Raw genomic sequence first — 26,972 nt, 5'->3', positions numbered from 1 at the left:
TGTTTTCTTACTTAAGCTTTCACTGTCAGGCTTGCAATGGTGTTTTTGACTTTCATCTACTACCTGTGCAGCAGGTGAGTCATGCTGCATTCCCATTTCTTCCCTGCTTTTCTCTCCATCCTCATCCTCATTTTTGAGCTGCATATTTGATCTTTAACGAAGCATAAAACATTTACATATTATTTTTCTTCTTATATCTCTATTTTTGTTTTTGTTCTTGAGCTATAAATAAATATATCAAATGCTTATCATTTTTTGACATATCCCTAGTTAACTTTTGACATATCCCTAGTTAACTCTTAGTTGATTCTCTCAGACGAAGCTTATGCCATAGGACTTGTGAATTCAGTTTTCCTTGAGTTTTTGAAACTTTAGAAGTTTTTGTATGGCTTTGATATTTGAAGGACATTTTGTCTGGATATAAAATCTATGGTTCCTATTTTTTTCCCCTTAACATTCTTAAAAATATTACTCTATTCTTGGTTTGCTTGGAATGGTTTTTTTTGGAAGTCTGATGCTAGGATAATTTTCTTGCCCTTCACTTGCCATTGTAAATAATTTGGCATTTTTATCTAGTGACTTGATTTCTTTTATCCTTAAAATTTAAATTTTGCTAAACTATATGTTAGATTACCTTTTCAGGTCAATTTTTCCTTTCCCACACAGTTGGCCTTTTCCTATATTTATATATGGGCCTTTTCCTATATGTAAGAAGTATGTATATATTCTGTTCTTTTTCTTTCTTTCTTTTTTGGCCTTAAAAGTTTTCTTTGATTATAGTTGTGGTTTTAAAGTATTAGTTCTAAATCACTGTTTCGTTTTTCTTTTTCAGAAACTTCCCTTATAGACACAAAAGATTTTTCCTGGTTTCCCTCTTTAGGCACTTTCTCTTTGACCTTTTGTAGTCTTGTTAATCTTAATTATATTCTTTTTGTTGTTCTGTAATTCTTTAATGTTGCTTATTAAATGTTTGTTTAACAATTCTTCAATGGAGACATTGTAATTTAACCTTTATTTCTGACATAGTTTTTCTTTGATTTCTTTCCTCAGTTTAATCAGTTCTTTTATTTCTTCATGTTCTTTGTCCATTTCTGGTTTTAGTTTTAGAATTTCTGACTAAAGAAATGCTTTTTAAGGTATATTTAATTCTACTTAAAGTATTGTGTTATAGTTTTCTTCTTCTTTTTTCTGCATGTTGGGGGCAGGAATTTCAAAGTATTTCAGTTTCAGTTTTCTGGTTTGATGTACTTCCTTTGTTCTACTGAACATTTTGTGGAGAGGATTGGGAGTTTGGAGTGATTTTTCTCTCAGTTACAGTGAAGCACAACTTCTTTAAAGCTGTTTTTTTTTTTTTTAAAGAAAAAAAAAGTATTGGTAGATTAAAGGTGGCTTCTCCTCCAATATTGTGGCTCTGTTTTGTCTTGCAGGTCTTTTGCATCTTTTCCCCTTCAGCACTCAGCCTCCAAAGTGCATCTTTCCTTTTCTGTTTACTGTCTTCTCCTTAAGAAGTGATGCCTTCCCAAGACTACCACCTTGGGTTCTGCACACTTCCTCGTTGGGTTATAATTGCCCATTTTTTTTTAAAGTATTTGCATACTTAGTGTGGACTTTTTCTTTCTAGAGGTAATTTTTGCCACCAGTAGGCTCTCAGTTTTCATTTTCTCTTTGCAGTCATTTTGAGCTGCCCCCATTCTTTGCAAAGGTTTCCTGCAGGAGCTCAAGAAATATGTTTGTTGGAATTTGATGCTTATTTTTATACTTACAGGTAGTTTGAAATTAGTAGTATTCTCTCTCTTCCAATAATACAGAAGGTATGGGTTGTATGCTGTTGTATTTGCTTTTCTGTTTCACTGTACAGTGTTTGGAGGATATGTGGAGTAATTCAAGTTTAGCTGGTCACCATTTTCTTCAGAAAACCTGGAAATATGTATCATCTTTTAAGTACTTTTCTTTCAGAACCTAAATGTAACTAATCTTGTGCAGAATAACTTTTATTCTTTACACTTGAAGTAAATAATTTTTTTCATTCAATAGGTTAAGATTAGTTTTATCTGATTAGTTGTTTGAAAAAGCAGTTTCTAATTTATGAATACCTTATGTCTCAAAATGTTAGTTATTGACTGCTGAGCATGGGGTATAGGTAGAAGATGAATTAGACTTGGAATCTGGGGACTCAGCCTTTGGCTACTTACTATTTAGATCATCTCTGGTCTTTATTTCCTCAGTTGTAAAATATGAGGAGGGTAGAAAATAAGATTTCCAAAGTGCCTTCTGGTCTGAAAATTTCTGTGAATTCTGTGAGTTCTTGTGAGCACGGAATTGATTTCTCATATGATAATATTATACATTATCAATAAATCTGTAACCTAGTCCTCAAAAATCTCTACTGAGTCATTGGTGTTTTTGGGGATCAGCACATTCCAAGTGAGGAAGCAATGGTTGTAAGCCTTTCTCTTACTTAACCCTTACCACTACCTTACTTCCTCTGTAGACCTTTGTATTACAGGCTAGGGAGAGGAAGAGGTGATGTTGGAGGCATTCATTGTGTGAAAAAAGGGAGAAAGAATTGAGAAGACGAAATCCCAAGTGGCAGAAACCAAATGACAAGGAAAATTGCTCTTTCCAGTAGGCTTGGGTAGCTTCTTTTGGATGGGATATAAATTAGAGATGCTGATATTCCTAAGTTGTCTCTAAAATAAAGTCATTAAAACACTATTTTAATTGATGCTGCCATAAAAGAGAATTGGTGCACTTGTGCTAATCTCCAGAGCCTACTTTCCTAACAGTGACTCCTAATTTCAGCATCTTTTGCAATCTGAAGAGTAAGGATTTCTCAAATCCAAACCTGGTTTCTTTTTGCTTAAGAGTTATTCTCTCAATTTATCTCTTTACTCTTGTGTTTAGCAAGAAGAAAAGCAGGCCGCATGTTCAGTGTGTGCGTATGCATGTGTGGTCGCTTCAGTAAGTGTCTCGACTCTCTGTGACCCTATGAACTGTAGCTCGCCAGACTCTCTGTCCATGGGGATTCTCCAGGCAGGAAAACTGGAGTGGGTTTCCATGCCCTCCTCCAGTGGATCTTCCCGACCCAGGGATCGAACCTGATCTCTTATGTCTCCCATGTTGGCAGACAGGTTCACCACTATCTCCACCTGCACATTCAGTACTTTTCCTTGTAAACCTTGACAGATAAATATCCAGTTTCATTGCTTACAAATTCTGCTTCCCCACACAACTCAGCTTTTCTACTGCTTTATAGTAAGGATTGCCTTTTTCCCAGTTTCCAATGTTCCTCATTTCCTTCAGAATCCTCACCAGAAGCTTCTTTAATATTCATATTTCTACCAACATTCTATTTATGATGGTATGTTATTTTCTCAGATGATACAGGCTTTCTCTACCGTGCTCCTGACTTCCTCTTGAGTCTTCAATGGAAGAATCTGTAACATTCATATTTCTACCAATAATCTTTTTAAGGCAATCAGGTTTTTTCTGTTGTTGTTCCGAACTTCAGTTGCTAAGTCATGTCCAACTCTTTGCAACCCCATGGACTGCAGCACGCCAGGCTCCTCTATCCTCCACCATCCCCCAGAGTTTGCTCAGATTCGTGAGTCAGTGATACGATCCATGGAAAGGAGGCTTTTCCTATCGTTCACCTAAAAATTATTCTAGCCTTTATTCATTATCCAGTTCCAAAGCTACTTTCATATTTTTAGGTATTTGTTACATCAGCACTCCATATCTAGATACCAAAATCTGTAATAATTTTCTGGGGCTGTGTTAACAAATTTCTACAAACTTGGTGGCTTCAAACAGCAAATATTTATTCTATCACAGTTCTAGGGGCCAGAAATTCTAAATCAGTTTCACTAGACTAAAGTGACGATGCTGGTATTGCCACATTCCCTCTGGGTACTCTAAGTGAGATTCCATCCCTTACCTCTTTCAACTTCTGGTGGCTGAAGGTGTTGGCTTGTGTCCACATCACTCCAGTCTCTGCCTCCACCTTCATGTCACCTTCTCTGCTTGTGTGCATCAAAATCTCCCTCTGCTTCCCTCTTAAGGATGCATACGATTGCATTCAGGGCCCACTTGGAGAATCCAGAATCATCTCCCTATCTCAGGATCCTTAGCTTAATCACACCTGCAAAGTCCCTTCTTAGTTAGATAAGATAACATTCACAAGTTCCAGGGATTAAGTTATGGGTGTCTCTTTAGAGGGCAATTCTTAAGCCTACCATAGACAGTATTGTATTATTATTTTGTTGTTGCTGTTTGATACAACCTGATTCTTAAAAGTATAAACTTAGAAGACGTTAATGGAGATTTTCCCAAGTTGTATAGAAATCTCATTATGACACTTTTCTTATGATTTATCCTGAAGGTTGGATTTAGACCTAACTTATACTATGCAATGCAGGAGACCCAGGTTCAATCCCTGGGTCGGGAATATCCCCTGGAGAAGAAAATGGCAACCCACTCCATTATTCTTGCCTGGAGAATCCCATGGACAGAGGAGCCTAGTAGGCTACAGTCCATGGGGTCGCAAGAGTCAAACAGGACTTAGTGACTAAACCACCACCACTTATACTATGTTGCAGTAGGAGTCTTCTTGATGCTTTGATAACTAGCCATAATGTGTGTGGACCACATTACAGGCCTTTTGTTAAACTTTGTAGCAGCTAGTGTTCAATGTGCTGTCCACAGGTTGCTTGAAAGCAGCTCCGCTAGATTGAGGTTTATGGAGTCACTTCTGCTGTTTTCTCATAACAGTTTCATTGATTTATCATTCATATACCATACAATCTATCCATTTAAAGTATAATATTAAGAGAATTTGAGATTTTTTTTTAGTATATTCACTGAACTGTGTGACCCATAGTCAGTTTCAGAACATTTTCATTACCCTCAAAAGAAGCCCTACACTCTTTAATAATCAGATCCCATTTTCTCCCAAACCTTTCAGCCCAATCTAATCTATTAAATGAATGTGTGTGTGTGTGTTAAATCTCTGTAGATTTGCCTATTCTGGACATTTTCTATATAGAATCATGTAAAATGTGATCTTTTGTGTCTGGTGTCCGTCACATGTTTTCAAGATTCATCCATATTTGTAGTGTGTTAGCACTTCATTTTTTTACGGCTGAATAATGTTCTTTTGTGTGAACAGAACACATTTTACTTATTCATTCATCAGTTGGTAGACATTTGGGTTGTTTCTACTTTTAGCACCCTCCCCCTTTAAATATTAGCCCAATTGGGAAATAGGCAAACAAATCAGACAACTAGAGACTGAAAAATCAACTTTATCACTGATAAAGATGATTACAGCAAAAGGCTTCTCTTTCTCACCCCCTGCACTGCAGCTCTTCTCATTCCTTCTTCCCGCCTCAATGACACACAGGGGCAGAGTCTGCTCCAATCACTTTACTTCAGTGATGGGCAGAGGCTGTGCTCGGAGAACCAGCTCCTTCATCAAAACCATATACTTTCTCTAGAGAAAGAGAGGGGAGGATGGAGCCTATAGCACAAAACTTCAGAAAGGGCAGATCACTGTTGTTTTGGGAGCCATCCTAGCTAGGAAACTGGAAGGGAGATGAACAGTATCTTCTAACACTGAGAAGATTGGCATTTTAGTTGTTAACCTTGTAAATTAAAGCAAAACATATTTCTCTTTGGATATGAATTATTAAATGTTTCTTCACATCAAACATGTAAACAGTTGAACAAGTTAAATGATAGCACTTACTAATTCTAACATAACTTGTTGTCCTGTAATTTATAGGTTTCTCCACCAAATAAAGGAAGAAAATTCTGAGTTAATTAATAAACTATGGACTGATATTCAGCAGAAAGTAGCAACACAGTCACAAATAACAACCTCTTCAGGAACTCCATCATCTGCTTCTCCATCAGGAGAACAAAAAGGTTTGGTCCCCCACTGTATTATTTCTCCCAGAGTAGTAGCTTACTTTCTTTCTTAAACCCAGTAATTTTTAAAGGAATGTCACTTGAGTTTTTACTGTCTTAGCCTGATTGGTAAATACTGATTGACCTGTTGATTGAAATGCTTAAAAATTTTTTTGTTGTTTACTTGAGATTCTTTTGGAATTGTAGCTGCACTGAATGCTACCAATGCTGTTAAGAGAATCCATACGAGGCTTCAACCTGAAGAATCTACTGAGACTCTAGACTCAAGCTGTGTTGTGGGACAGGTGCTGAACTCAAGGAAACAAAAACAGCTGCTAAGTAAAGGTTCAGTCTCTTAATTGACAAAGTGGGTTATTATGACTCAGGGAACTCAAATAGGGGCTCTGTATCAACCTACAGAGGGGTGGGATAGGGAGGTTATACACATTTAAAAATAAATAAATAAAATAAATTCTCTGTTTTGGAAGCATTAAAAAACAAACAAACCAAAAAAAACTTTGTAACTTGATATAGCTATCTTAGCCTCTTAGTACATGTCTTTCAAACTCATCCAGTCAGATCCTGCATAGTAAGAAGTTGTTGAATGGTAGCCATTTAGTGCTTCCTTTTATTCCATGTAACTCTAGAAGGATGATTCTCATTCATTTATTTTAGATAGTATAAATCTGGTTTAAACAGTATAGATTCTTTATGAGAAAATCATGATACCTTCTGTAAAAAAAACCTTTTATAAACTGTGAGCAACATTGAAACATTTCTGTAGTTTTAATTTTTCCTGGTCTTAACATAGAATGACTTCTGTCATTATCAGTGAAAAGAAAACCAGATTCACGTGCTCCTTCCAAACAGAAGAATAGCATGTTATCAGCCAGCACAGCCTCCACAGACTTACCAAGTAGCAGTAACCCCAGCCTGGATGTCCTCAAACACATGATACATGAAGTTGAACATGAAATAGAAGAATATGAACGGTGGACAGGCCGCAAGGTCCAGGGACTGCAAAATAGTCAGGGTCTCACTGGCTTCACCCTGTCCCTCGTGAGCTCACTCTGTCGCCTGGTTCGGTACCTTAAAGAGGTAAGGTTATTAGAGTCTATTCTTCTACTAGACTGATAGCAGAGTTGGGTAGGTTTTTCCCCTCTACACTTAAATTATTGCATTTTCCAAATAAAGTATAGTCAAGTTTGAGTAACTTTGTTTAAAATGGCTCAGCTTTGGATTATCTGTTGGAAAGGTTTATCCTCTTAATTTTCTCTACATCCTGATAAAGATATGCCAGATAAGTGGTGTTGATTTTAGTTTGGTAAATAGGTAATAACTAAGTGATAATTAGTTAGGTCAATCTGCTTAAATAAAATTATATCTTGTGCTAATAGTTAACATTACTGTTTGGCAGTTATAGATTAATTGAACTACTAATCATGTCCTCATTCTACTGCTTTTCTCTGCTTGCTATACCCAGTTCAGTTCAGTTTGGTGAGTGGTATACTTGTGATCTGTAGACACAGATCAGGAAAATTCTTTCTGATTCCTCCAGCTCCATTTTTCTTTCTCAAGATTGCTTTGGCTAGGGACTTCCCTCATGGTCCGGTGGTTTAGAATCTGCCTAGCAATGCAGGGGACATAAGTTAGATCCCTGATTGGGAAACTAAGATCCCACATGTCGCAGAGCAACTGAGCTTGTGTGCCACAATTACTGAACCTGTGCGCTCTGGAGCCTGTATGCCACAACTGGAGAGGACACTGCAATGCAAGATCCCTGTGATGCAACAAAGATCCCACACGTTGCAACTAAGACCTGATGCAGCCAAATATGTTTTAAAAGAGATTGCCTTGGCTATTTGGGGACTTTTGTGTTTCTGTACAGATTTTAAGATTTTATTTTGTCTTGGATTTGCAACAAGTGACATTGGTAACTTGATAGAAACTGTTGAATCTGTAGATTACTTTGGATAGTATAGTCATTTTGGCAATATTGATTCTTCCAGTCCAAGAACATGGTATATCTTTTTATCTGTTTGTCATTTTCAATTTCTTTTATCAGTGTCTTATGGTTTATACAGGTCTTTTGTCTCCGTAGGTAGGTTTATTCCTAAGTGTTTTCCTCTTTTTGATGTGATAGTAAGTGGAATAGTTTCCTTAATTTCTTTTTGACTTTTTATAGTAAGTGTATAGAAATGTATTAATTTTCTATAATACAACTTTACCAAATGTATTGATGAGCTCTAGTAGTTTTATACTAGCATCTTTAGGATTTTCTGTGTATAGTAGTAGTGTTAGTTGCTCAGTTGTGTCCGACTCTTTGTGACCCCGTGGGCTGTAGCCCATCAGGCTCCTCTGTCCATGGAATTCTCCAGGCAAGAATACTGGAGTTGGTTGCCATTCCCATCTCCAAGCATCTTTAGGATTTTCTGTGTATAGTATCATGTAATCTGCAAATTTGACAGTTTTACTTCTTTTTATCCAATTTGGATTTTGTTTGTTTCTTTCTCTTCTCTAATAACCATTGATAGGACTTCCAAAACTATGTTGCATAAAGGTGGTGAGAGTGAACATCTTTGTCTCGTTCCTGGTCTTAGAGGAAATTCTTGCAGCTTTTCACTGTTGAGTATGATGTTAGCTGTGGGTTTGCATATATGGCCTTTAATATGTTGAGGTAGGATTTCCTCTGTGCTTGCTTTCTTTTCTTTTTTTCTTTTTTTTGTGCTTGCTTTCTGAAGAGTTTTTATCATAAATGGATGTTGGGTTTTGATGAAAGCCTTTCTGCATCTATTGAGATGATCATATGGTTTTTATTTTTCAGTTTGTTAACATGGTATCTCATGAGGATTCATTTGTAGATGTTGAAAAATCCTTGCATCCCTGGGATAAATCCCACTTTCTAATGGTGTGTGATTCTTTTAACATATTGTTGGATTCAGTTTGCTAGTATTTTGTGGAAAACTTTTGTGTCTGTGTTCACCAGTGATATCGTCCTGTAATTTTCTTTTTTGTTGGATTTTTTTTTATAAGCCATGATGTGGTTTTAATTATACTGAATCTGTATCACACATGCTGATTCTTTTTTTTTTTTTGAAAGTGAAATTCCTTTTAATTTTAACCCACAGACATGACCATTACTATAATTTATGTATGGTTTTCCAGAAATCTTTTGATGTGTCTAATAAATACATATATTAGCACAGATAAATCTTATAGATAAATCACATTAGATCCACTCTTCTATAAATTTTTTCAACCTAAAATATTTCATGGACATCTTTCTGTGCTAATACATATAGATTTCTTTTTCTTTTCCAGTGCTTAAGAGTATGCAGTTATATGACTGTAGTACTATTTATTTAATTTGTCATTTGGATATAATTAAAACTTTTAAAATAAGCTAACCTGGAAAAAGAAATAATGTATATTAATTCTTGTTCATTTGTTTATTTCTACAAGCTTATCAGCTAGGTCAAAAGGAATATTTATGTAAAGTGTTGGTGGGAATGGCTATCCACTCCAGTATTCTTGTCTGGAGAATTCCTTGGACAGAGGAGCCTAGTGGGCTACAGTCCATGGGATCGCAGAGTCTGACATGACTGAGCAAAAGAAGTTAGTATCTCTATTTTCTGAAGAATTCTTATATATCAATTTAAAAAGAGAGAAGTAATCTCTTCTTCCCCCAAAGTAAGTGAAGACTCATGAACAGCACAATTTCAAAAGAAGAAACAAACTGCCAAAAAAACACATGAAAAGGTATTCAACCCAATTAGTAATCAAGAAATGAAAATTAAAATAACAATGGAATATCATTTTCCACCCTAAGATTTGCAAATCTTAGTTGGTGAAGGTACAAATACTCTACTTGTGAAGTATGCATTAGTTTAACTTTTGGGAGGGTAATAAGTGAGACAATGCACACCAAAAAAAAAGTGTTAATTGCTCAGATATGCTGATTCTTATTTTTATTTTTTGTTGGATCTTTGTCTGGTTTTGGTATCAGGGTGATGGTGACCTCATAGAATGAGTTTGGGAGGGTTCCTTCCTCAGCAGATTTTGAAATAATTTCAGAAACATAGACATTAACGTTTCTCTGAATGTTTGATAGAATTCACCTGTGAAGCCATCCGGTCCTGGGCTTTTGTTTGTTGCAAGTTTTTAATTCAGATGTTGTTGTATTTAGTGTGTCCCAGAGGTCTCTTAAACTGTCATTTCTTTTCATTCTTTTTTCTTTATTCTGTTCCATGGCATTTCTTCCCACCATTCTTCCAGTTCACTTATCTATTCTGCCTCATTTATTCTGCATTAATTTCTTCTAGTGTATTTTTCATCTCAGTTATTATATTGTTCATCTCTGTTTATTCTTTTTTTTTTTCCAATGGCATCATGTTAATTTTATTGAATAAGCAAGAAATAGATGGCATGATGATGTTCCAGAGTATGGAACATAGAGAAGGAAGAAAAGAAGTAAACTCTGAAAGGCAGGTTCAAATAGATTTCAGCAGGTTTTACACTGTAGTGAAGTCGCTAAGTCGTGTCCAACTCGTTGCCACCCCACAGACTGCAGCCTGCCAGGCTCCTCTTTCCATGGGATTTTCCAGGCAGGAGTACTGGAGTGCGTTGCCATTTCCTTCTCCATCTGTTTATTCTTTATATCTTCTAACTCTCTGTTAAATTTTTCTTGTCTCTTCTCAGTCATGCTTTCTTTTTCTGAGATCTTGGATCATCTTTACTAACATTACTCTGAATTCTTTTTCAGGTAGATTGCCTAGCTCCATTTCACTTAGCTGTTCTTCTGGGGCTTTATCTTATTCCTTTTTCTGGGACATAATCCTGTGCTGTTTCATTTTGTCTAACTTTCTGTGTTTGTGGTTGATTATGGCTTGATTATGGTTTCTCTTTTGGTTTCTGCCTCCTAGTGGATGAAGCTTTTCTCAGAGGTTTGTGCAGGTTTCCTGGTGGGAGGGACTGGTGTCTGCCACTGGTGGGTGGAGCTGAGTCTTGTACCTCTGGTGGGCAGGGCTGTGTCAAGGGGTGTGTTTAGAGATGGCTGTAGACTCAGGAAGACTTCAAGCAGCCTGTTTGCTGGTGGGTGGGGCTGTGTTTCTGCCCCGTTGGTTGTTTGGCCTGAGACATCCCACCACTGGCGCTTTCGGACTGTTGGGTGGAGCTAGGTCTTGGCATCAAAGTGGTAGTATCCAGGACAGCTCACGCCAGTGAATACCCAGTACCTCCGCAACCAATGTCCTTGTTTCTACAATGAGCCAAAGCCACCATCTACCTCCCTGAGAGACCCTCCAAGACCAGCAAGTAGGTTTGGCACAGGCTCCTATGAAGTCACTGCTTTTTCCCCTGGGTCCTGGTGTGCATGATACCTTGCATGTGCCCTCCAAAAGTGACATTTCTGTCTCTCCCAGTTCTGTGCAGTTCCAGTGATCAAGCTCCACTGGCTTTCAAAGCCAAACACTCTGGGGGCTCCTCCTCCTGATGCCAGACTGGGGAGCCTGATGTCGGACTCAGAACTCTCCTGGGGGAGAACTTCTGTGATATAGTTATTTTCCAGTTTGTGGGTTGCCCACCCAGAGGTGATGGGGTTTGATTGTATCATGAATGCACCCCTCCTACAATCCTGTTGTGGCTGCTTCTTTGTCTTTGGAAGTAGAATATCTTTTTTGTCTGTAGATGGTTATTCAGCAGTGAGTTGTGATTTTGGTGTTTTCATAATAGGAGGTGAGCTCAGGTTCAGAAGGACTTCACCATCTTGTGGAGATCTATCTAAATTTGCTTTTTACAGATTTGTTTTACTGTCAGACTTGTGACAGTCTTAACATTCTTAACATCTATAAGTTAGGAATCTCTAGGAGTGTACTTTTGGCTCTCTGAACATATTACAGGCTTAGAAGCATGTACTTTTTAGTTAATCACTTGTTTTACGAAGCTTAATCATTTAAGCCTGCTTTTTATTTTTAATTACGTTTTAAGAAACTTAATTTTTGAACTGGTGATACATTTACCATGGTATGCGATTCAAAGATAACAAAAGACTGTATGGTGAAAAATCCCCGCCCCTGACTTTCGCTTAACTTGTTTACTTCCTGTAGCCAACTGTCATTATCAGTCTGTCCTAGAAATGGCCTGCATGTATTCAAGCAGTTTGTATATGTACTTCCTTCCCCTCTCTTCTACAAAAATTGTAGTTGTTTGATTTTACACGTCATTCTGTTCATTGTTTTATATTTAAAGAAAGGAAGATGATAAAGTAGCACATTTTAATGAAATATAAACCTTTTAATAAAAATATTTAATTTTTATTACTGTCATATAATATATACTTTGTAAGTATTCTCTTCTTTGAAAGCTTTGATTACAAACTTTTAGTTTGCAACATGTGATGTTTTGGAGGGGAGTTTATTTGATTTTTTTGTTTTTTGTAGAGTGAGCTCCAACTGCGTAAAGAAGTAGAGACAAGGCAGCAACTGGAACAAGCGCTGGGTGATCATCGAGAGCTCATTGATGCGCTGACAGCTGAAGTTCTTTTCCTTAGAGAAGAAAATACTACTACCCAGGTATTTAGATGAGATCCAAAACTTTTCTGTGTTTAGTAGTATAAAACATCTTTACAGGTGTATGAGATTCTCTTTTAGTTGCCTTTGATTTAGTTGTGCTGGTGTGATTATTTATCATTTCTTTAGTATCCTCAGCAGTAACTTTTCAAGAACATTTATTATATTGGAGGTACTGTAGTAAAAACTTGAATTATAAATAGTGTAGAATAAATATCCTGTCTTTAAGAAACTTATATTTACTGGGGAAGACAGAATCTATGTTTAAATAATAACTACTCATATTATAGTGGTTTATCCAATATGTGAAATGAGTGTTATGAAAAATGAGCTGCTTTTCATTTTAAATAACAGAGGATACCCTGTGAGGAATCCTCCTATAATATATGCCATTTAAAGTTGTTTATAGTATCTTCAGTATCTTTATTAATCTTTTTGTCAAACAGTGGTTACAGTTACTGATACTTTTATTTATCAGCCACAAGAGACTAGGAAATCAGTAGTAGACAAGTTGTGTTTGTGTCAATGGACATTAGATACAAGACATGCGATTTTTATTGATATATCATTCACATGCAGTTTCTTTAAAATTGAAGTATAATTGTTTTACAATGTTGTGTTAGTTTCTACTGTACAACAAGAATCAGCTATATGTATGCATATATTCCCTCCCTCTTGAGTCTCCTTCCCACCCCCACCATCCCACCCCTCTAGGTCATCACAGAGAACCGAGCTGAGCTCCCTGTGCTATACAGCACTTCCAACTAGCTATCTGTTTTATGCATGGTACTATACATATGTCAGTGCTACTCTCTCAATTCATCCCACCCTCTCTTTCCCCTCCTGTGTCCACAGTCCGTTCTCTATGTCTGTGTCTCTATTCTTGCCCTACAAATATATTTATCAGTTCAATTTTTCTAGATTCTGTATATATGCATTAATATATGATATTTGTGTTTCTTTTTCTGACTTACTTCACTCTATATGACAGACTCTAGATATAGTTCACTTACCATTTAACGCACCCTTTTGTAGTGTGCAGTTTGGTGTTTTTTTCTGTGCTAGTACCATTATCTAACTCCAGAGTATTTTCGTCACCCCAGAGAGAAATTCCACACACATTATCATTCACTCTACTTCCTTCAGTCCCTGGAAACGACAAATCTGCTGTATGATTTTATAGATTTGCCTAATCTGAATATTTTATCTAGGTGGAATCATGCAATATGTGGTCTTAAGTGTCTGGCTTCATTCACAGCACATCATGTTTTCAGGGTTCATCCATGTTGTCTTGTCAGTACTGCATTCCTCTTTATTGCTCAATAATCTAGTATGGGCTCTACCACATTTTGATTATCCATTCATTAGTTGAAGGGCACTTTCGTTGTTTCTCCCTTTTGTGTATGATGAATGAATAATGCTGCTGTGGATGTTCATGTACAAGTATTTGTGTGAACGTGCATGCATGCTAAGTCTCTTCAGTCGTGTCCAACTCTTTGCTATCCTTTGGACTGTAGCCCACCAGGGTCCTCTGTCTATGGGATTCTCCAGGCAAGTGGGTTGCCATGCCTTCCTCCAGGGGATCTTCCTGACCCAGGGATCAAACCCATGTCTCTTACATCTCCTGCATTGGCAGGTGGGCTCTTTACCACTATTGTCACCTAGGAAGCCCCAATTGTGTCAGGATATATTTTCAATTCTCTTAGGAAGATAGGCACTTTTAAAGTGTACTTATATGTTCAGCAAATCTTTTATTGAGCACTTACTGTGTATCTGGCACTGTTCCAGGTGCAGGAAATAGAGTAGTGAATGACAAAAAAATCTTGGTCCTCAAGGAACATAACACTCTAAATAAACTTTGCCCCCTAAAAAGTGAAGTATATTGTTAGTTAGATGGTTATTATGTATCATAAAGAAAAACAAAGCTAGTAAGAGGGATGGGAAGGGTTTGGGATGGGAGGGTATAAATGGGATGGGACATGTCTGTCTGAGGAGATGAGAGAGCAAGCCTGCCAATAGCTGAGCGAAGAGCACTCACTGCAAAGGAGCAGCAAGGGCTTAGGTCCTGAGGTGGGAGCATAGCTGTTGAGCTCAAAAGCTACGAAGGAGACCAGGGTGGCAGGGGTGGGATGTGGGAGAGGGAGCACAGGAGGAGACAGGATCACAGGGGCCCTGCAGGCTGGGTGAGGGCTTGGACTTTTGTTCTGAATGAAATAGGAAACCGCAAAAGGGATTTGGGAAGAGATGTGATTTAATTCAGTTTTAAGAGAATCACTCTGGGCGGCTGTTTTGAGATTAGATCAGAGATCACCGCCCTGTCTGTGTTTACAGTGACCTTAGTGTCTCAGGACACCCCTAGGCCAAAGAAAATACCCAGCAGCTCCATATATTCAGTTCAGTTCAGTTCAGTCACTCAGTCGTGTCCGACTCTTTGTGACCCCATGAATCCCAGCACGCCAGGCCTCCCTGTCTATCACGAACTCCCGGAATTTACCCAAACTCATGTCCATCGAGTTGGTGATGCCATCCAGTCATCTCATCCTCTGTTGTCCCCTTCTCTTCCTGCCCCCAATCCCTCCCAGCCTCAGGGTCTTTTCCAATGAGTCAGCTCTTCCCATGAGGTGGCCAAAGTATTGGAGTTTCAGCTTCAGCATCAGTCCTTCCAATGAACACCCAGGACTGATCTCCCTTAGGATGGACTGGTTCCTGGATCTCCTTGCAGTCCAAGGGACTCTCAAGAGTCTTCTCCAACACCACAGTTCAAAAGCATCAATTCTTTGGCACTCAGCTTTCTTCACCGTCCAACTCTCACATCCATACATGACTACTGAAAAGACCATAGCCTTGACTAGACGGACCTTTGTTGACAAAGTAATGTCTCTTCTTTTTAATATGCTATCCAGGTTGGTCATAAATTTCCTTTCAAGGAGTAAGCATCTGTTAATTTCATGGCTGCAGTCACCATCTGCAGTGATTTTGGAGCCCAAAAAAATAAAGTCTGACACTGCTTTCACTGTTTCCCCATCTATTTGCCATGAAGTGATGGGACCAGATGCCATGATCTTAGTTTTTCGAATGTTGAGCTTTAAGCCAACTTTTTCACTCTCCTCTTTCACTTTCATCAAGAGGCTTTTTAGTTCCTCTTTACTTTCTGCCATAAGGGTGGTGTCATCTGCATATCTGAAGTTATTGATATTTCTCCCGCCAGTCTTGATTCCAGCTTGTGCTTCTTCCAGCCCAACATTTCTCATGATGTACTCTGCATATAAGTTAAATAAGCAAGGTGACAATATACAGCCTTGGCGTACTCGTTTTCCTATTTGGCACCAGTCTGTTGTTCCATGTCCAGTTCTAACTGTTGCTTCCTGACCTTCATACAGGTTTCTCAAGAGGCAGGTCAGGTGGCCTGGTATTCCCATCTCTTTCAGAGTTATCCACAGTTTATTGTGATCCACACAGTCAAAGAGTTTGGCATAGTCAACAAAGCAGAAATAGATGTTTTTCTGGAACTCTCTTGCTTTTTCGATGATCCAGCGGATGTTGGCAGTTTGATCTCTGTTTCCTCTACCTTTTCTAAAACCAGCTTGAACATCTGGAAGTTCATGGTTTACGTATTGTTGAAGCCTGGCTTGGAGAATTTTGAGCATTACTTTACTAGCGTGTGAGATGAGTGCAGTTGTGTGGTAGTTTGAGCATTCTTTGGCATTGCCTTTCTTTGGGATTGGAATGAAAACGGACCTTTTCCAGTCCTGTGGCCACTGCTGAGTTTTCCAAATTTGCTGGCATATTGAGTGTAGTACTTTCACAGCATCATCTTTCAGGATTTGAAATAGCTCAATTGGAATTCCATCACCACAGTAAGTATTTGTGCGTCAACAACTTAGATGCTGTGTGAAAAAAATAATACATGAAAACTGATAGAAAAAGTATTCTATTTTTTTATTCATGATTAAATAACCATAGTTATTTACTAATGGAACATGTATACCTATTGGGCATTGTACAGCTTCTCATAGCCTGGAATAATATTGAACACCATCACTCTTACTTCTTGTTCCATAATTATTTTTATGCAGTGTTGCTTTTTTAGCACGGCAGCTACTGAAAACTCAGCCTTAGGAAGATATGGTATCATCAAAAGGGGTGTATCTTGATCTAATGTTGAATCTGTGAACACTTCGAGCTAGTAGGTCACTAGTACCTGACAGATATTGAGAATCAGCAGTTTCCTTGAGAATTTAAAAATTTCCTCTGGTGCCCCCGCGAATCCGTACTGGCACTCCAGGGTGCAGGTTGGGAGCAGTGTAGGACTAGACTGTAGGTGGTCAAACACAGAAGTAGAATATTACAGATAGGAGTCCAGAATAATTAAGGTGAGACATGGCAACTTGGTTGAGGTTGTAAGTGGGATAGGTTGTGAAAAGTAACCAAATTCTGAATATATTTTGAAGTCAACCAGTAGGATTTGCTGATGGACAGGATATGGAGTGAAGGAGAGGATGTGAAAGAAGAGTCAGAGTTTTGGCCTGAGCAGCTGGAAGAATGGAGTTATTATTGATGAGGCAGGAATGTTTACGAGGAGTTGGTTTTTTTGTATTTTAAGTTTGAGAAGCCTATGTGAGTTCCTCATGGAGATGTTGGGGGAGCTATTGGATATGTGATGTGGATTTTGGGAAAAATTTGGACAAATATAAAAATGTTTATTATATATCATTCAACAGTCCTACTAATAATATTTCTGACTTCTGACCGCACCTGACATTTAACAAATGTCTGTTCATGTTGGAGCTATGTATGTCTCTGTATATGTACAGTTGATCCTTGAACTGCACCAGTTTCTACTGTGCTGGTTCACTTATATGTGAGTTTTTTTCAATATATATGTACTACAGTCTGTGACTGGTTGAATCTGTGGATGCAGAACCTTGAATATGGAGGGCCAGTGGTAGTTATACATGAATTTTACCTGCACAGAGTGTCGATGCCCCTAACCCTGTCTAGTTCAAGTGTCAACTGTAATATATAATACACATATACATATATATAATCTCTTAACACTATTTTATATGCATTACCATACATTTTTATAATGCTTATGTTTATCAGTTTAAATACCTGAATAATATTCTATTGAGTTTCTTCCTTGGTCTTTTGGGGTAGCTTAAGAGGCAGTAGGTATCATCATCAGTCAATAGGTATAAAATCTATTATAAAAGAGATTTTATAAATTGAAAGCCCTATGAAAAGGTTCATTCTTAGTATTGTAGCAGTGTATTTATTTATTAATAATATTCCATGATTTATTTAACCATCCTTCTATCAAAGAATTTTTAAAAATGTTCATAATTATATATTTTCATGAATGCATGGTTTTAGTATTTGAATAAAAGGCTGAAATTCCTAGAGTATTTAAAACAATGATATAGTTAAACACACCTAGGTGGCTTGCTGTCTGATAAGCCAATGATATTATTTTGTTCATTTTTCTCTAGGCGAGACTTCAGCAGTACATGATCACAACAGATGAGCAACTTATATCACTCACACATGCCATTAAGAACTGTCCTGTGATAAGTAACAAAGAAAGTCAGGCCTTAGAAAGGGGAGCCACAAGTCAGAGAAATATGGATAATCCAGGTGAGTGGGATAATCTTACTATCCCAAATGGGCATTAAAATACTTTCAGAGAAAACAAAACTGTAAATTTATATGTAACTATATAATGTAAATTTATATGTAACTATATAGTTATATGTAACTATTGTCTGTTCATGGATAGGTAGCATTATCACCATTATATTTGCTATAATTATTCCAGCTAATATTTATTGGATACTTGCTCTATGCCAGGTTCTTTTGCAGTCTTTTACATGCATTATCTCATTTAATTCTCATAATAAAGCTTTCATTTAATTTTCAAAAGAGTTCTTCACTCAGTCTTATGAGGTAGGTGTCATTGTTATCCCCATTTTTTAGATGAGAAAACTAAGGCTTGGAGAGAGGGTTGGTAACTTAATAAAGTCACAGAAATAGAAAGTAGCACAACTAGCTTCCTAGACATGTGGGAATTTAGTGCCAGCACCTTTAATTAGGTTACCCCTGGTTTGGAGGGGAAGAGATGGTCTTGAAAAGAAAAAAATACTGAATTTCAGAAATTTGTGACCTTAGTTCATTCATGGTGATGCTTTGAAAGCCTATCTTCACCTCATCTGCCATTATTATATGCCATAGGCTGAATAGGACATTGAGCATTTTTTGTGTTTTTTACTTTGATGCGTGTCTCTGTGTAGAAAGAGTTTTATGTATTTAGGAGTGTTTTCTTAGAAGTGACTGACTCTAAAATTTAACTTGCTTGAGGTAAACTCAGTGGCGAGGGCAGATCTTCAAGAGCAGTGCTTTTCTCCAAAATAGCCACTTCCTCCCAGTGCTGGCACCACAGGAGCTTGGCCTGTGAGTGACTGCTCAGTGAGGGTATGGACTAGAAAGTGAGGGCTCCAGAGGCCATGTGATTTTGCCCTCTGTGGAAATGCGCCTATGTCTAAATGCCTGAAGTGTGCTCATAATTCCTTTGAGTACTAACAGCCTCTCATCTTCAGAGGACCCAGCTGTAAATGCTAGTATCTCTGTGCCACTGATGTTCAGAGGAGAAGACGTCGTTGAGTTCCCACAGGAAGATTTGCCTGTCAAACTGTCTCAGGTGCCAAACCCTCCAGAAAGTGGGAACCTGGCCAGCAGTCTTCCAGGACATATATTTGAGCCAGCAGTGTTGTTAACACCACCCAGGCAGAAGAGCAACTCAGAATTCTCTCCTTTGCAGGACGGTAAGCAGGCTTCTTCTAAAGTTATATGGCAGTTGTTTTTCTTTGCTTCATATATGTCATACAGTATGTTCATTGTTCCCTCATAAACAGGATTTGAAATGGTACTGATGATCATTTTAACCTTTTAGCTGAAGGAGAGTTTTTCAGAGTGGTTTATATCATGTGCATTATACCTATGGTGAAATGTGACAGTGCATTTCATCATGTATCTGTTCTGTCAGGCATTGTAAATGTCAGTTAAACTCAGATCAAAGGACCAAGTTCTCAGCAATGAAATGCAGAGTAAGGGGATATCCCATTTGTCTGTATGGTCCAGGGGTATTGTTGTTCAGTTGCTCAGTCGCATCCAACTCTGTGACTCCATGGACTGCAGCACACCAGGCTTCCCTGTCCTTCACTATCTCCTAGAGCTTGCTCAAACTCATGTCCATTGAGTCAGTGATGCCAACTAATCATCTCGTCCTCTGTTGTCCCCTTCTCCTGCCTTCAATCTTCCCAGCATCAGCGTCTTTTCTAATGAGTTGGCTCTTTGCATCAGGTGGCCAAAGTATTGGAGTTTTAGCTTCAGCATCAGTCCTTCCAATGAATATTCAAGATTGATTTGGTTTAGGACTGGCTGATTTCGTTTAGGACTGACTGATTTCCTCACTCTCCAGGGAACTCTCAAGAGTCTTCTCCCGTACCTCAGTTTGAAAGCCTCAAGTCTTCAATGCTCAGCCTTCTTTATGGTCCAGCTCTCACATTTGTACATGACTACCAGAAAAACCACAGCTTTGACTATGGACCTTTGTCAGCCAAGCAATGTCTCTGCTTTTTAATACGCTGTCTAGGTTTGTTATAGCTTTTCTTCCAAGGAGCAAGTGTCTTTTAATTTCATGGCTGCAGTCACTGTTTGCAGTGATTTTGGAGCCCAAGCAAATAAAACTTTGAAAGTGAAAGAAAGTGAAGTCTCTCAGTCGTGTCTGACTCTTTGCGACCCCATGGACTATAGCCTACTAGGCTCCTCCCTCCATGGGATTCTCCAGGCAAGAATATTGGAGTGGGTTGCCATTTCCTGCTGCTGGTGCTGCTAAGTCGCTTCAGTTGTGTCTGACTCTGTGTGACCCCATAGACGGCAGCCCACCAGGCTCCCCTGTCCCTGGGATTCTCCAGGCAAGAACCCTGGAGTGGGTTGCCATTTCCTACCTCACTCTCAATGTTAAGTTCTTCATGTCCTGATACTGGTTTCTTCTCTCACTATTACTTCTGTCTAAATAATCTCACTAGTTCTTGTGGCTTCCAATACCTTCTCTATGCCAGTGACCTCCAGTTTTAGATCTTCGCCTAGATGATCTCTTGAGTTTCTGACCCATGTTTCGTCTCCTTGGATTGATATATAGGCACCTTAAGCTTAGCATGTTCAAAACAATTCTTGATAATCCTCCTTCCCCTAAATCTCTTCTCCTGATGGGTTCCATCTTACTAAACAGCATCGCCATCCATTCATTTGTGCATGCTGTCATACTCTGTGTTTTCCCTCACTTCTTGCTTTCAGTGCATCATTTGTAGTTCAGTTGCCAAGATATTTCTCAAATGTGTCTACTTCTCTCCTTCTTCATAGCCAACATACCTTAGTCAAAGCTACCATCATCTTTCTTCTTGACTACTACAGTTGCTTGCTGGTCTCCCTACTTCTCTTCCTGGACCTTCTAATTTCTACAGCATTTAGTAAATTTAAATTATGTAAATTGAGTTGTGGACAAACCTTCTCCAGATTTCATTGCTCTTGGATTAAATTATAAAATTTCTAACATGGCTTAAAAAGCTCTGTGAGAAATGGCCCCTGCATGCTTCTCTAGTCTTATATATTGTATTCCCCGATGCTCCCTTGTTGGTATGCTACAGACAGACTGGCCTCCTTTCTTTGCTCTTTCCTATTTTGGGGCCTTCACATATGTTGTTATCTCTGATTGTAATGGTCCTTGCTCCACTCTCTGCCACATATGTAATCATTCAAGTGTCACTTCTTGGGACTTCCCTGGTGGACCAGTGGTTACACTCTGTAATCCCAATGCAGGGGCTGCAGGTTCGAGCCCTGATTGGGGTACTAAGATCCACACATAGAGTGGCCAAAAAAACCTCCCAAAATACAAAGCAAAAAAGTAAATAAAAAGTTTACTTCTTCAGAGATACTTCCCCATCCATCTTTAGTTTACGTTACATGTCTATACTCCCCCCAGGATTCCCAGATATGAGTTAATATATGTGTTAAAATGTGAACTAGGTAGATGGTTTTTCACAAGGTTGCTGATAAAGCTCTAAGGAGTATAAAAGACTCTGTACTTGATTATTAGGAGTAGTATTGCTGGTATATTCTCTGTTAAAATAATTGAGGCATTCAGAAACCAAATCCTTCCTTTGAAATGCTTCTCAAATGCTAACTACTAAGTGTGGGGGGGGGGTCATGAGATGATTATAGTGCCAACTGTGGTTCAACAGTACATGTTTATTATGTTCTAACTGTATCTACAGCATTGAGGAGGACTGTTCAAACTCGTCCTGCTCCACGAATTCCTCCGACTGTGGAAATAATTGAAGAGGAACAAAATTGGGAAAAGAAGACCTTACCTGTTGGCGCAGACATTCAGAACTTAAGTGATGAGAGTCACCTCTTCACTCAGAGGTGGAGGGCCTCTCACATGGGAGAAGACTTGCAGAGCAAAACCCAGGCTCCTTTTGTTAGCCTCTCACAGCCTCTCTGCAGTTCGCAGTCAAGCATGCAGCAATCAAGAAACCCCACACTCTCAGAAGAACCCCTGGTGCTGGGAGATGGGCAACAGCTTAGAACAAATGAGACATTAATACAGAGAAAGGACATCATGGCACGAATTGCGGAGTTGACCCTGCAGAATTCAGCTATCAGGACACATCTGAGTAATATTATTGGTCCAGGGGGAGAACAAGGGGACGGACTTCGGGAGTTTAACAGACAGGAGACAAGTCACGCCAGTGACACGATGGCTGTGAGTACCAGTTGAGGATTGACTCCAGATGTATGGGAATTTAAGTTTATTACTGGAGCATCTAGAAATGACCCTGGATATCTTTGAGGCTGGTACTAGAGGACTTATGCTTTGTCATGTCCTCATCACAAAATAAATAGAGGTTATTTATCAGTTTATGTCACACATGTTAGAAGAAGACAACATAAAATTTAAATGGGGAAATGAATGAGGAAAATAGGACAAAAGTAAAATGGGTAGAAAAGCTAAAATTAAGCTAGGAATGAAATTTTTAATATAGAATGTAGAACAAATATGTTTTGAACGTTTGCCACACAACTGCATTTTAATTGAAATCATTTTTACTCTCAAAGGGGCTCATAAAGGAGAGTTGCATGTAGTTGGCCCTCAACTCATGAGTAGTTAATTTTTTAGGACACAATGCATTCTTCTATGGAAATGATGTTTTAAAGAATTATTGAAGTCAGACTTTACTGTATATGAATTATCTGGGGATCTTGCTAACATGCAGTCTCTGATTGAGTGGGTCTGAGGTAGAACCTGTGTGTTCCTAATAAATTTCAAATGATATTGGTCCGAGGATTACATTTTGAGGAGCAAAAGCCTACACACTGAGCATATTTGAGTTAGTTCCAATGAGGTGGATGAACCTAGAACCTATTGTACAGAGTGAAGTGAGTCAGAAAGAGAAAGATGAATATCATATTCTAACACATATATACAGAATGTAGAAAAATGGTACTGAAGAATTTATTTACAGGGCAACAGTGGAGAAACAGACATAGAGAACAGACTTATGGACATGGGGAGAGGGGAGGAGAGGGTGAGATGTATGGAAAGAGTAACATGGAAACTTACATTACCATATGTAAAATAGATAGCCAATGGGAATTTGCTGTATGGCTCAGGAAACTCAAACAGGGGCTCTGTATCAACCTAGAGGGGTGGGATGGGGAGGGAAATGGGAGGGAGTTTGAAAAGGGAGGGGATATATGTGTACCTATGGCTGATTCATGTTGAGGCTTGACAGAAAACAGCACAAGTCTGTAAAGCAATTATCCTTCAATAAAAAGAAGTTAAGTTTTTTAAAAAAAAGGCAAAAAAATTAAAAAATGTCTACATACTGTTGTGCTGAAATTTTGTTAGTTAAGTACACCGTGGGCTGACCTGGCAGTGTAAACCTCATTGCCTTGTTTATGGGGAGAAAAGGGACTCTAAGTTCCAATTGTGAAACATGCCTTCATGCTGATCCCAGTGATGGGAGAGACTTCCTTTTACCTTGCCACGAAGCCAGGGTGGCACCTCTGAAAGTTCTGTTGGGGACGAGGCCATGGGAAGGAGCTGGCCAGCTTTGTGGATTAGGGGATCCATAGTGATGGCTTCCATAAGGGCTTTAGCAGCAGTGGATTGAGGGTCCCTATGAAGAAGGTTGAAAGAGAGTAGGGGTGAGGGCCATCTCTGTCAGCACTGGCTCAGGGGGAATGTGAGTATCAAGTCACAGAAACAGCCGTCAGAAGGGACTGGCAGACGAAGTCAAGAAGGAGATCAGGAGTGGGCCGAAGTCATCAATACACACTGTCTCAGTTCTAGTCAATGGAAACATTGCTGTGTTTGCAGAGTTTTGAAGATTATTTGAAGTAGGCAACTCTTGGTTTTAAAAAGACCACAGAATTAAAAATTGAGCTTTACCCACTGGGGTGACAATCAGGCAAGAGAAGACAATCTAGTTTTATTGTGCTCACTATTTTTGTTATTTTTTTAATTCATACTATTTTGCTGTTTCTTTTTTAACTAATGAGTGTAAACTGCAAATTAGTGACTTCTATTAGGAATTGATTTTCCCTCAAAGGGACATGTTTAACTAAATGAAATACTTAAGAGTGACATATACATTTCTTTCAGGAATTTTCACATCAAACTTTCATGATATTCCTTGACTGGCTTCTTCTTACTCTTACTTCCCATATTTTTTTTATACTCACCAGCCTTCTGAAATCAGTTATCATAGGCCAAAAGCAGCCTGGAAGGGCTGACATGTGGTCAGAAGGAGTGATTCGATTCCTAGAAGTCTTTGCCAAATAGCTCATGGTGCATGAAGATTATAATTATAGAATCATCTGTTTCAACTACAGCAGAACCTCTTGTGTATATTGTGATTCAAACCCCAGACCTGTCTTTAAATAGGGATTACTTAGAAGCCAATCACTAAGAGTAGTATCTTTGCTTATGTGATCTTTGTGCAGCTCAATAAACACTAAGAGATGCAGGAAAGTTTTGCTTTGTCTCACAGTCACTCTACATGGACAGAGGAACTAGAAGGCTTATGTGGTATTGATATTAGAAGGACAAGTATCCCTCCACTTTAGCCTTTATTTGTATATTAAGAGATCTGTAAATTCTGTTACTGTTTGCCCAGTATTCAAGTTTGCATGTAGCAAGGACTATGAATACTAATTTGCTGGCTCTTAGGAAAAGTTTATTTTTACAAAAAGTGAGAATTGTTTGGATTATTTTTAACATGGAATCTGTGTCTTTTTTTGTTTTTAAAGAATTTTCCAGCGGTGCAACCTCTGACACCAAGTAGCATGGAGGAACGGATTGCAGAATTGAATCGACAGAGTATGGAGGCTCGTGGAAAACTCTTGCAGTTAATAGAGCAGCAGAAGCTTATTGGCTTGAATCCTTCCTCTCCACCAGTATCACCTGTGCAGTCACCTCTCAGAGCATGGTCTGGTTAGTCACAAATTCATAATTTAAAAACTTAGATGCATAGAAACTTTCACTTTCTTGACTATGAATATATATTTAGCTAAAAGAAATCTCAAGCCCGTATATTTCAGTGTCTTCAATTGTACATAGAAAGAAATAGACCTCAGTGACAGAAATGGGACCAGAAGGCCAGTCTCCACTCTAGCTTCTGGAAAGCTATCCATGGTGCCTGCAGTTCATCTTTGGTGTCTGAGTTCCTAAGTTGCGCTACATGTAAATGGGATCGATTGCAGGACATGATTCAATTATGGCATATACTGCAGCTACTTATAAACATGAACATCAAAATGATCATTTAGAATTTCATGAACAACAAATTACAAGTTATTATTCTGTTAAAACCTTTAAAACATTTTCATTTGTAAGTTAAACTTTCTATTCATTGTTACATTTAGGGAATGTGGGATGCTAGAGGGAATTCTAAACAATAGAAATATAACTGAAAAATTAGTTGTCACAGTGATCACATTCTAAAAGGTACTGATGAAACAAAGTAGACCTCAAGTTGCTCTTTAGCCAAAAATTCAATTATTAAGACCCTTAAGGGGTAGAGCTGCATAAAGATTCCAGAGAGACTAATTGGGCCTGGTATACAGAGAAGGTTCTAATTGTCAGGAAAAGACAAAGCTCTGTATCAGTAAGTGTTGTGCTCCCTGAGGTGTTCAAGCAATGCTGTTTTAGAAATTCCTGCATCTTGTGGCTGGTTGAAGTAGGTTGCCTTTAAAGGATCTACCAGTAAGACTTTTATTCTCAGATTTATTTTCTTTTTGAAACTTAACAGACCCAGAAAACAGAATGATTTGGTTAAAGTACTAGAAAGTGGTGGGTAGTGCATTTCCCTAAGGCCCTTCCTCTTTGTTTATTCTAGGCTCCTTTCACATTGCAGTTTTGTCTACTGTTCTTCATAGTCAGAAAGTCTAGAGGCAACTTCTGACTAGAATAAATAAGTGAAATCACTCAATGTATATGAATACCAACCATGCGCCACCATGTTCTGGGCACTGGGGATACTGCATCGAACAGGACAAGTTCCTGCCCCGCTTGACCACACCAGGGTTCCAGTTGGGGAGCAGATAATACAAATAAACAAATAAATATATGACACACTGTCAGTTAATGCCAAGTACAGTGAAGAAAAATAAAGCAGATCACTCTTAAGAATAATGTTGTGATAAAATGAGACATGTATTTCAGTAGTTCTTTGAGGGTAATACTTTCATTTTTGTTGGCTCGTTTAGTTTTTGACACCACTCAGAGCAGACAAAGCTGATCCAACTCTTTCATAAATAAGTAAATCGAGACACAAAGAGGTTGAGTGATTTGTCTGAAGTTCTAAAGCAAATTGGTAGATTTGCAACCTTGTTCTTTCCATTCCAGTGCTTATTTGTCTAAGGTATTCTTAAGTGAAATTCTTGGTTTCACAGGAACCTCTGTGGACTATAATGATAAAGATAAAAATAAATCATTTGCCATGCAGAACCTCTTGTTTTCTAGGGTAACCAAGGAATATGTTTTAAAATTGAAAGAGTGTCATTACCCCTTAAAAAAGCACTAGTTGTAAGCAGTGATTCACAGGAGCATTGACTGAGCCTTTCATGAGTAGATACTTAGTTAATATTTGTTGACTGATTATCTACTTCTGAAATATTGAAAATGTACATAATTATAGTTGCCATTGGCCATATGAACTCTTCAGCCAACTTTCCCCTCCAAATTTAATGTCTTCAGTAATGGCAGTAATGTAATAGATTTAGATTTAGTTTTACAGCATAACTCCAGAACTTTTCTTTTTCCATTTTTTTTTTTTTTTGGAAAGTTTTAGATAAGCCACTCTAACCAGGATCTCCTGTTCTTTAGGGATAGTTCTTAATTTCTGTTTTTCACTTGAGGATCTGACATGATACCAC

The 26,972-nt window shown here is 38.3% G+C and overlaps 1 protein-coding gene across 2 annotated transcripts in view; it reads left to right on the top strand.

Annotated features, from left to right (window-relative positions):
• The window catches only part of SPICE1 (spindle and centriole associated protein 1), a 58,654-nt gene that overhangs the window by 26,982 nt on the left and 4,700 nt on the right, over positions 1 to 26,972 (top strand). Inside the window, exons 8-15 of one of the 2 annotated variants that reach the window (XM_065943656.1) lie at positions 5,783 to 5,925; positions 6,115 to 6,246; positions 6,740 to 7,005; positions 12,345 to 12,476; positions 17,966 to 18,110; positions 19,070 to 19,294; positions 21,806 to 22,296; positions 24,846 to 25,029. In XM_065943656.1, coding sequence (XP_065799728.1) covers positions 5,783 to 5,925; positions 6,115 to 6,246; positions 6,740 to 7,005; positions 12,345 to 12,476; positions 17,966 to 18,110; positions 19,070 to 19,294; positions 21,806 to 22,296; positions 24,846 to 25,029 — 1,718 coding nt within the window. Of the gene's footprint in view, positions 1 to 5,782; positions 5,926 to 6,114; positions 6,253 to 6,739; positions 7,006 to 12,344; positions 12,477 to 17,965; positions 18,111 to 19,069; positions 19,295 to 21,805; positions 22,297 to 24,845; positions 25,030 to 26,972 lie in introns of both variants that reach the window. The other variant, XM_065943654.1, reaches the window with a different exon arrangement.

The sequence above is a fragment of the Muntiacus reevesi genome, chromosome 8, assembly GCF_963930625.1.
Source record: "Muntiacus reevesi chromosome 8, mMunRee1.1, whole genome shotgun sequence".
NCBI lineage: Eukaryota > Metazoa > Chordata > Mammalia > Artiodactyla > Cervidae > Muntiacus > Muntiacus reevesi.
Note: the sequence above shows the minus strand (reverse complement) of the source record. Positions and strands in the feature narration are given on the sequence as shown.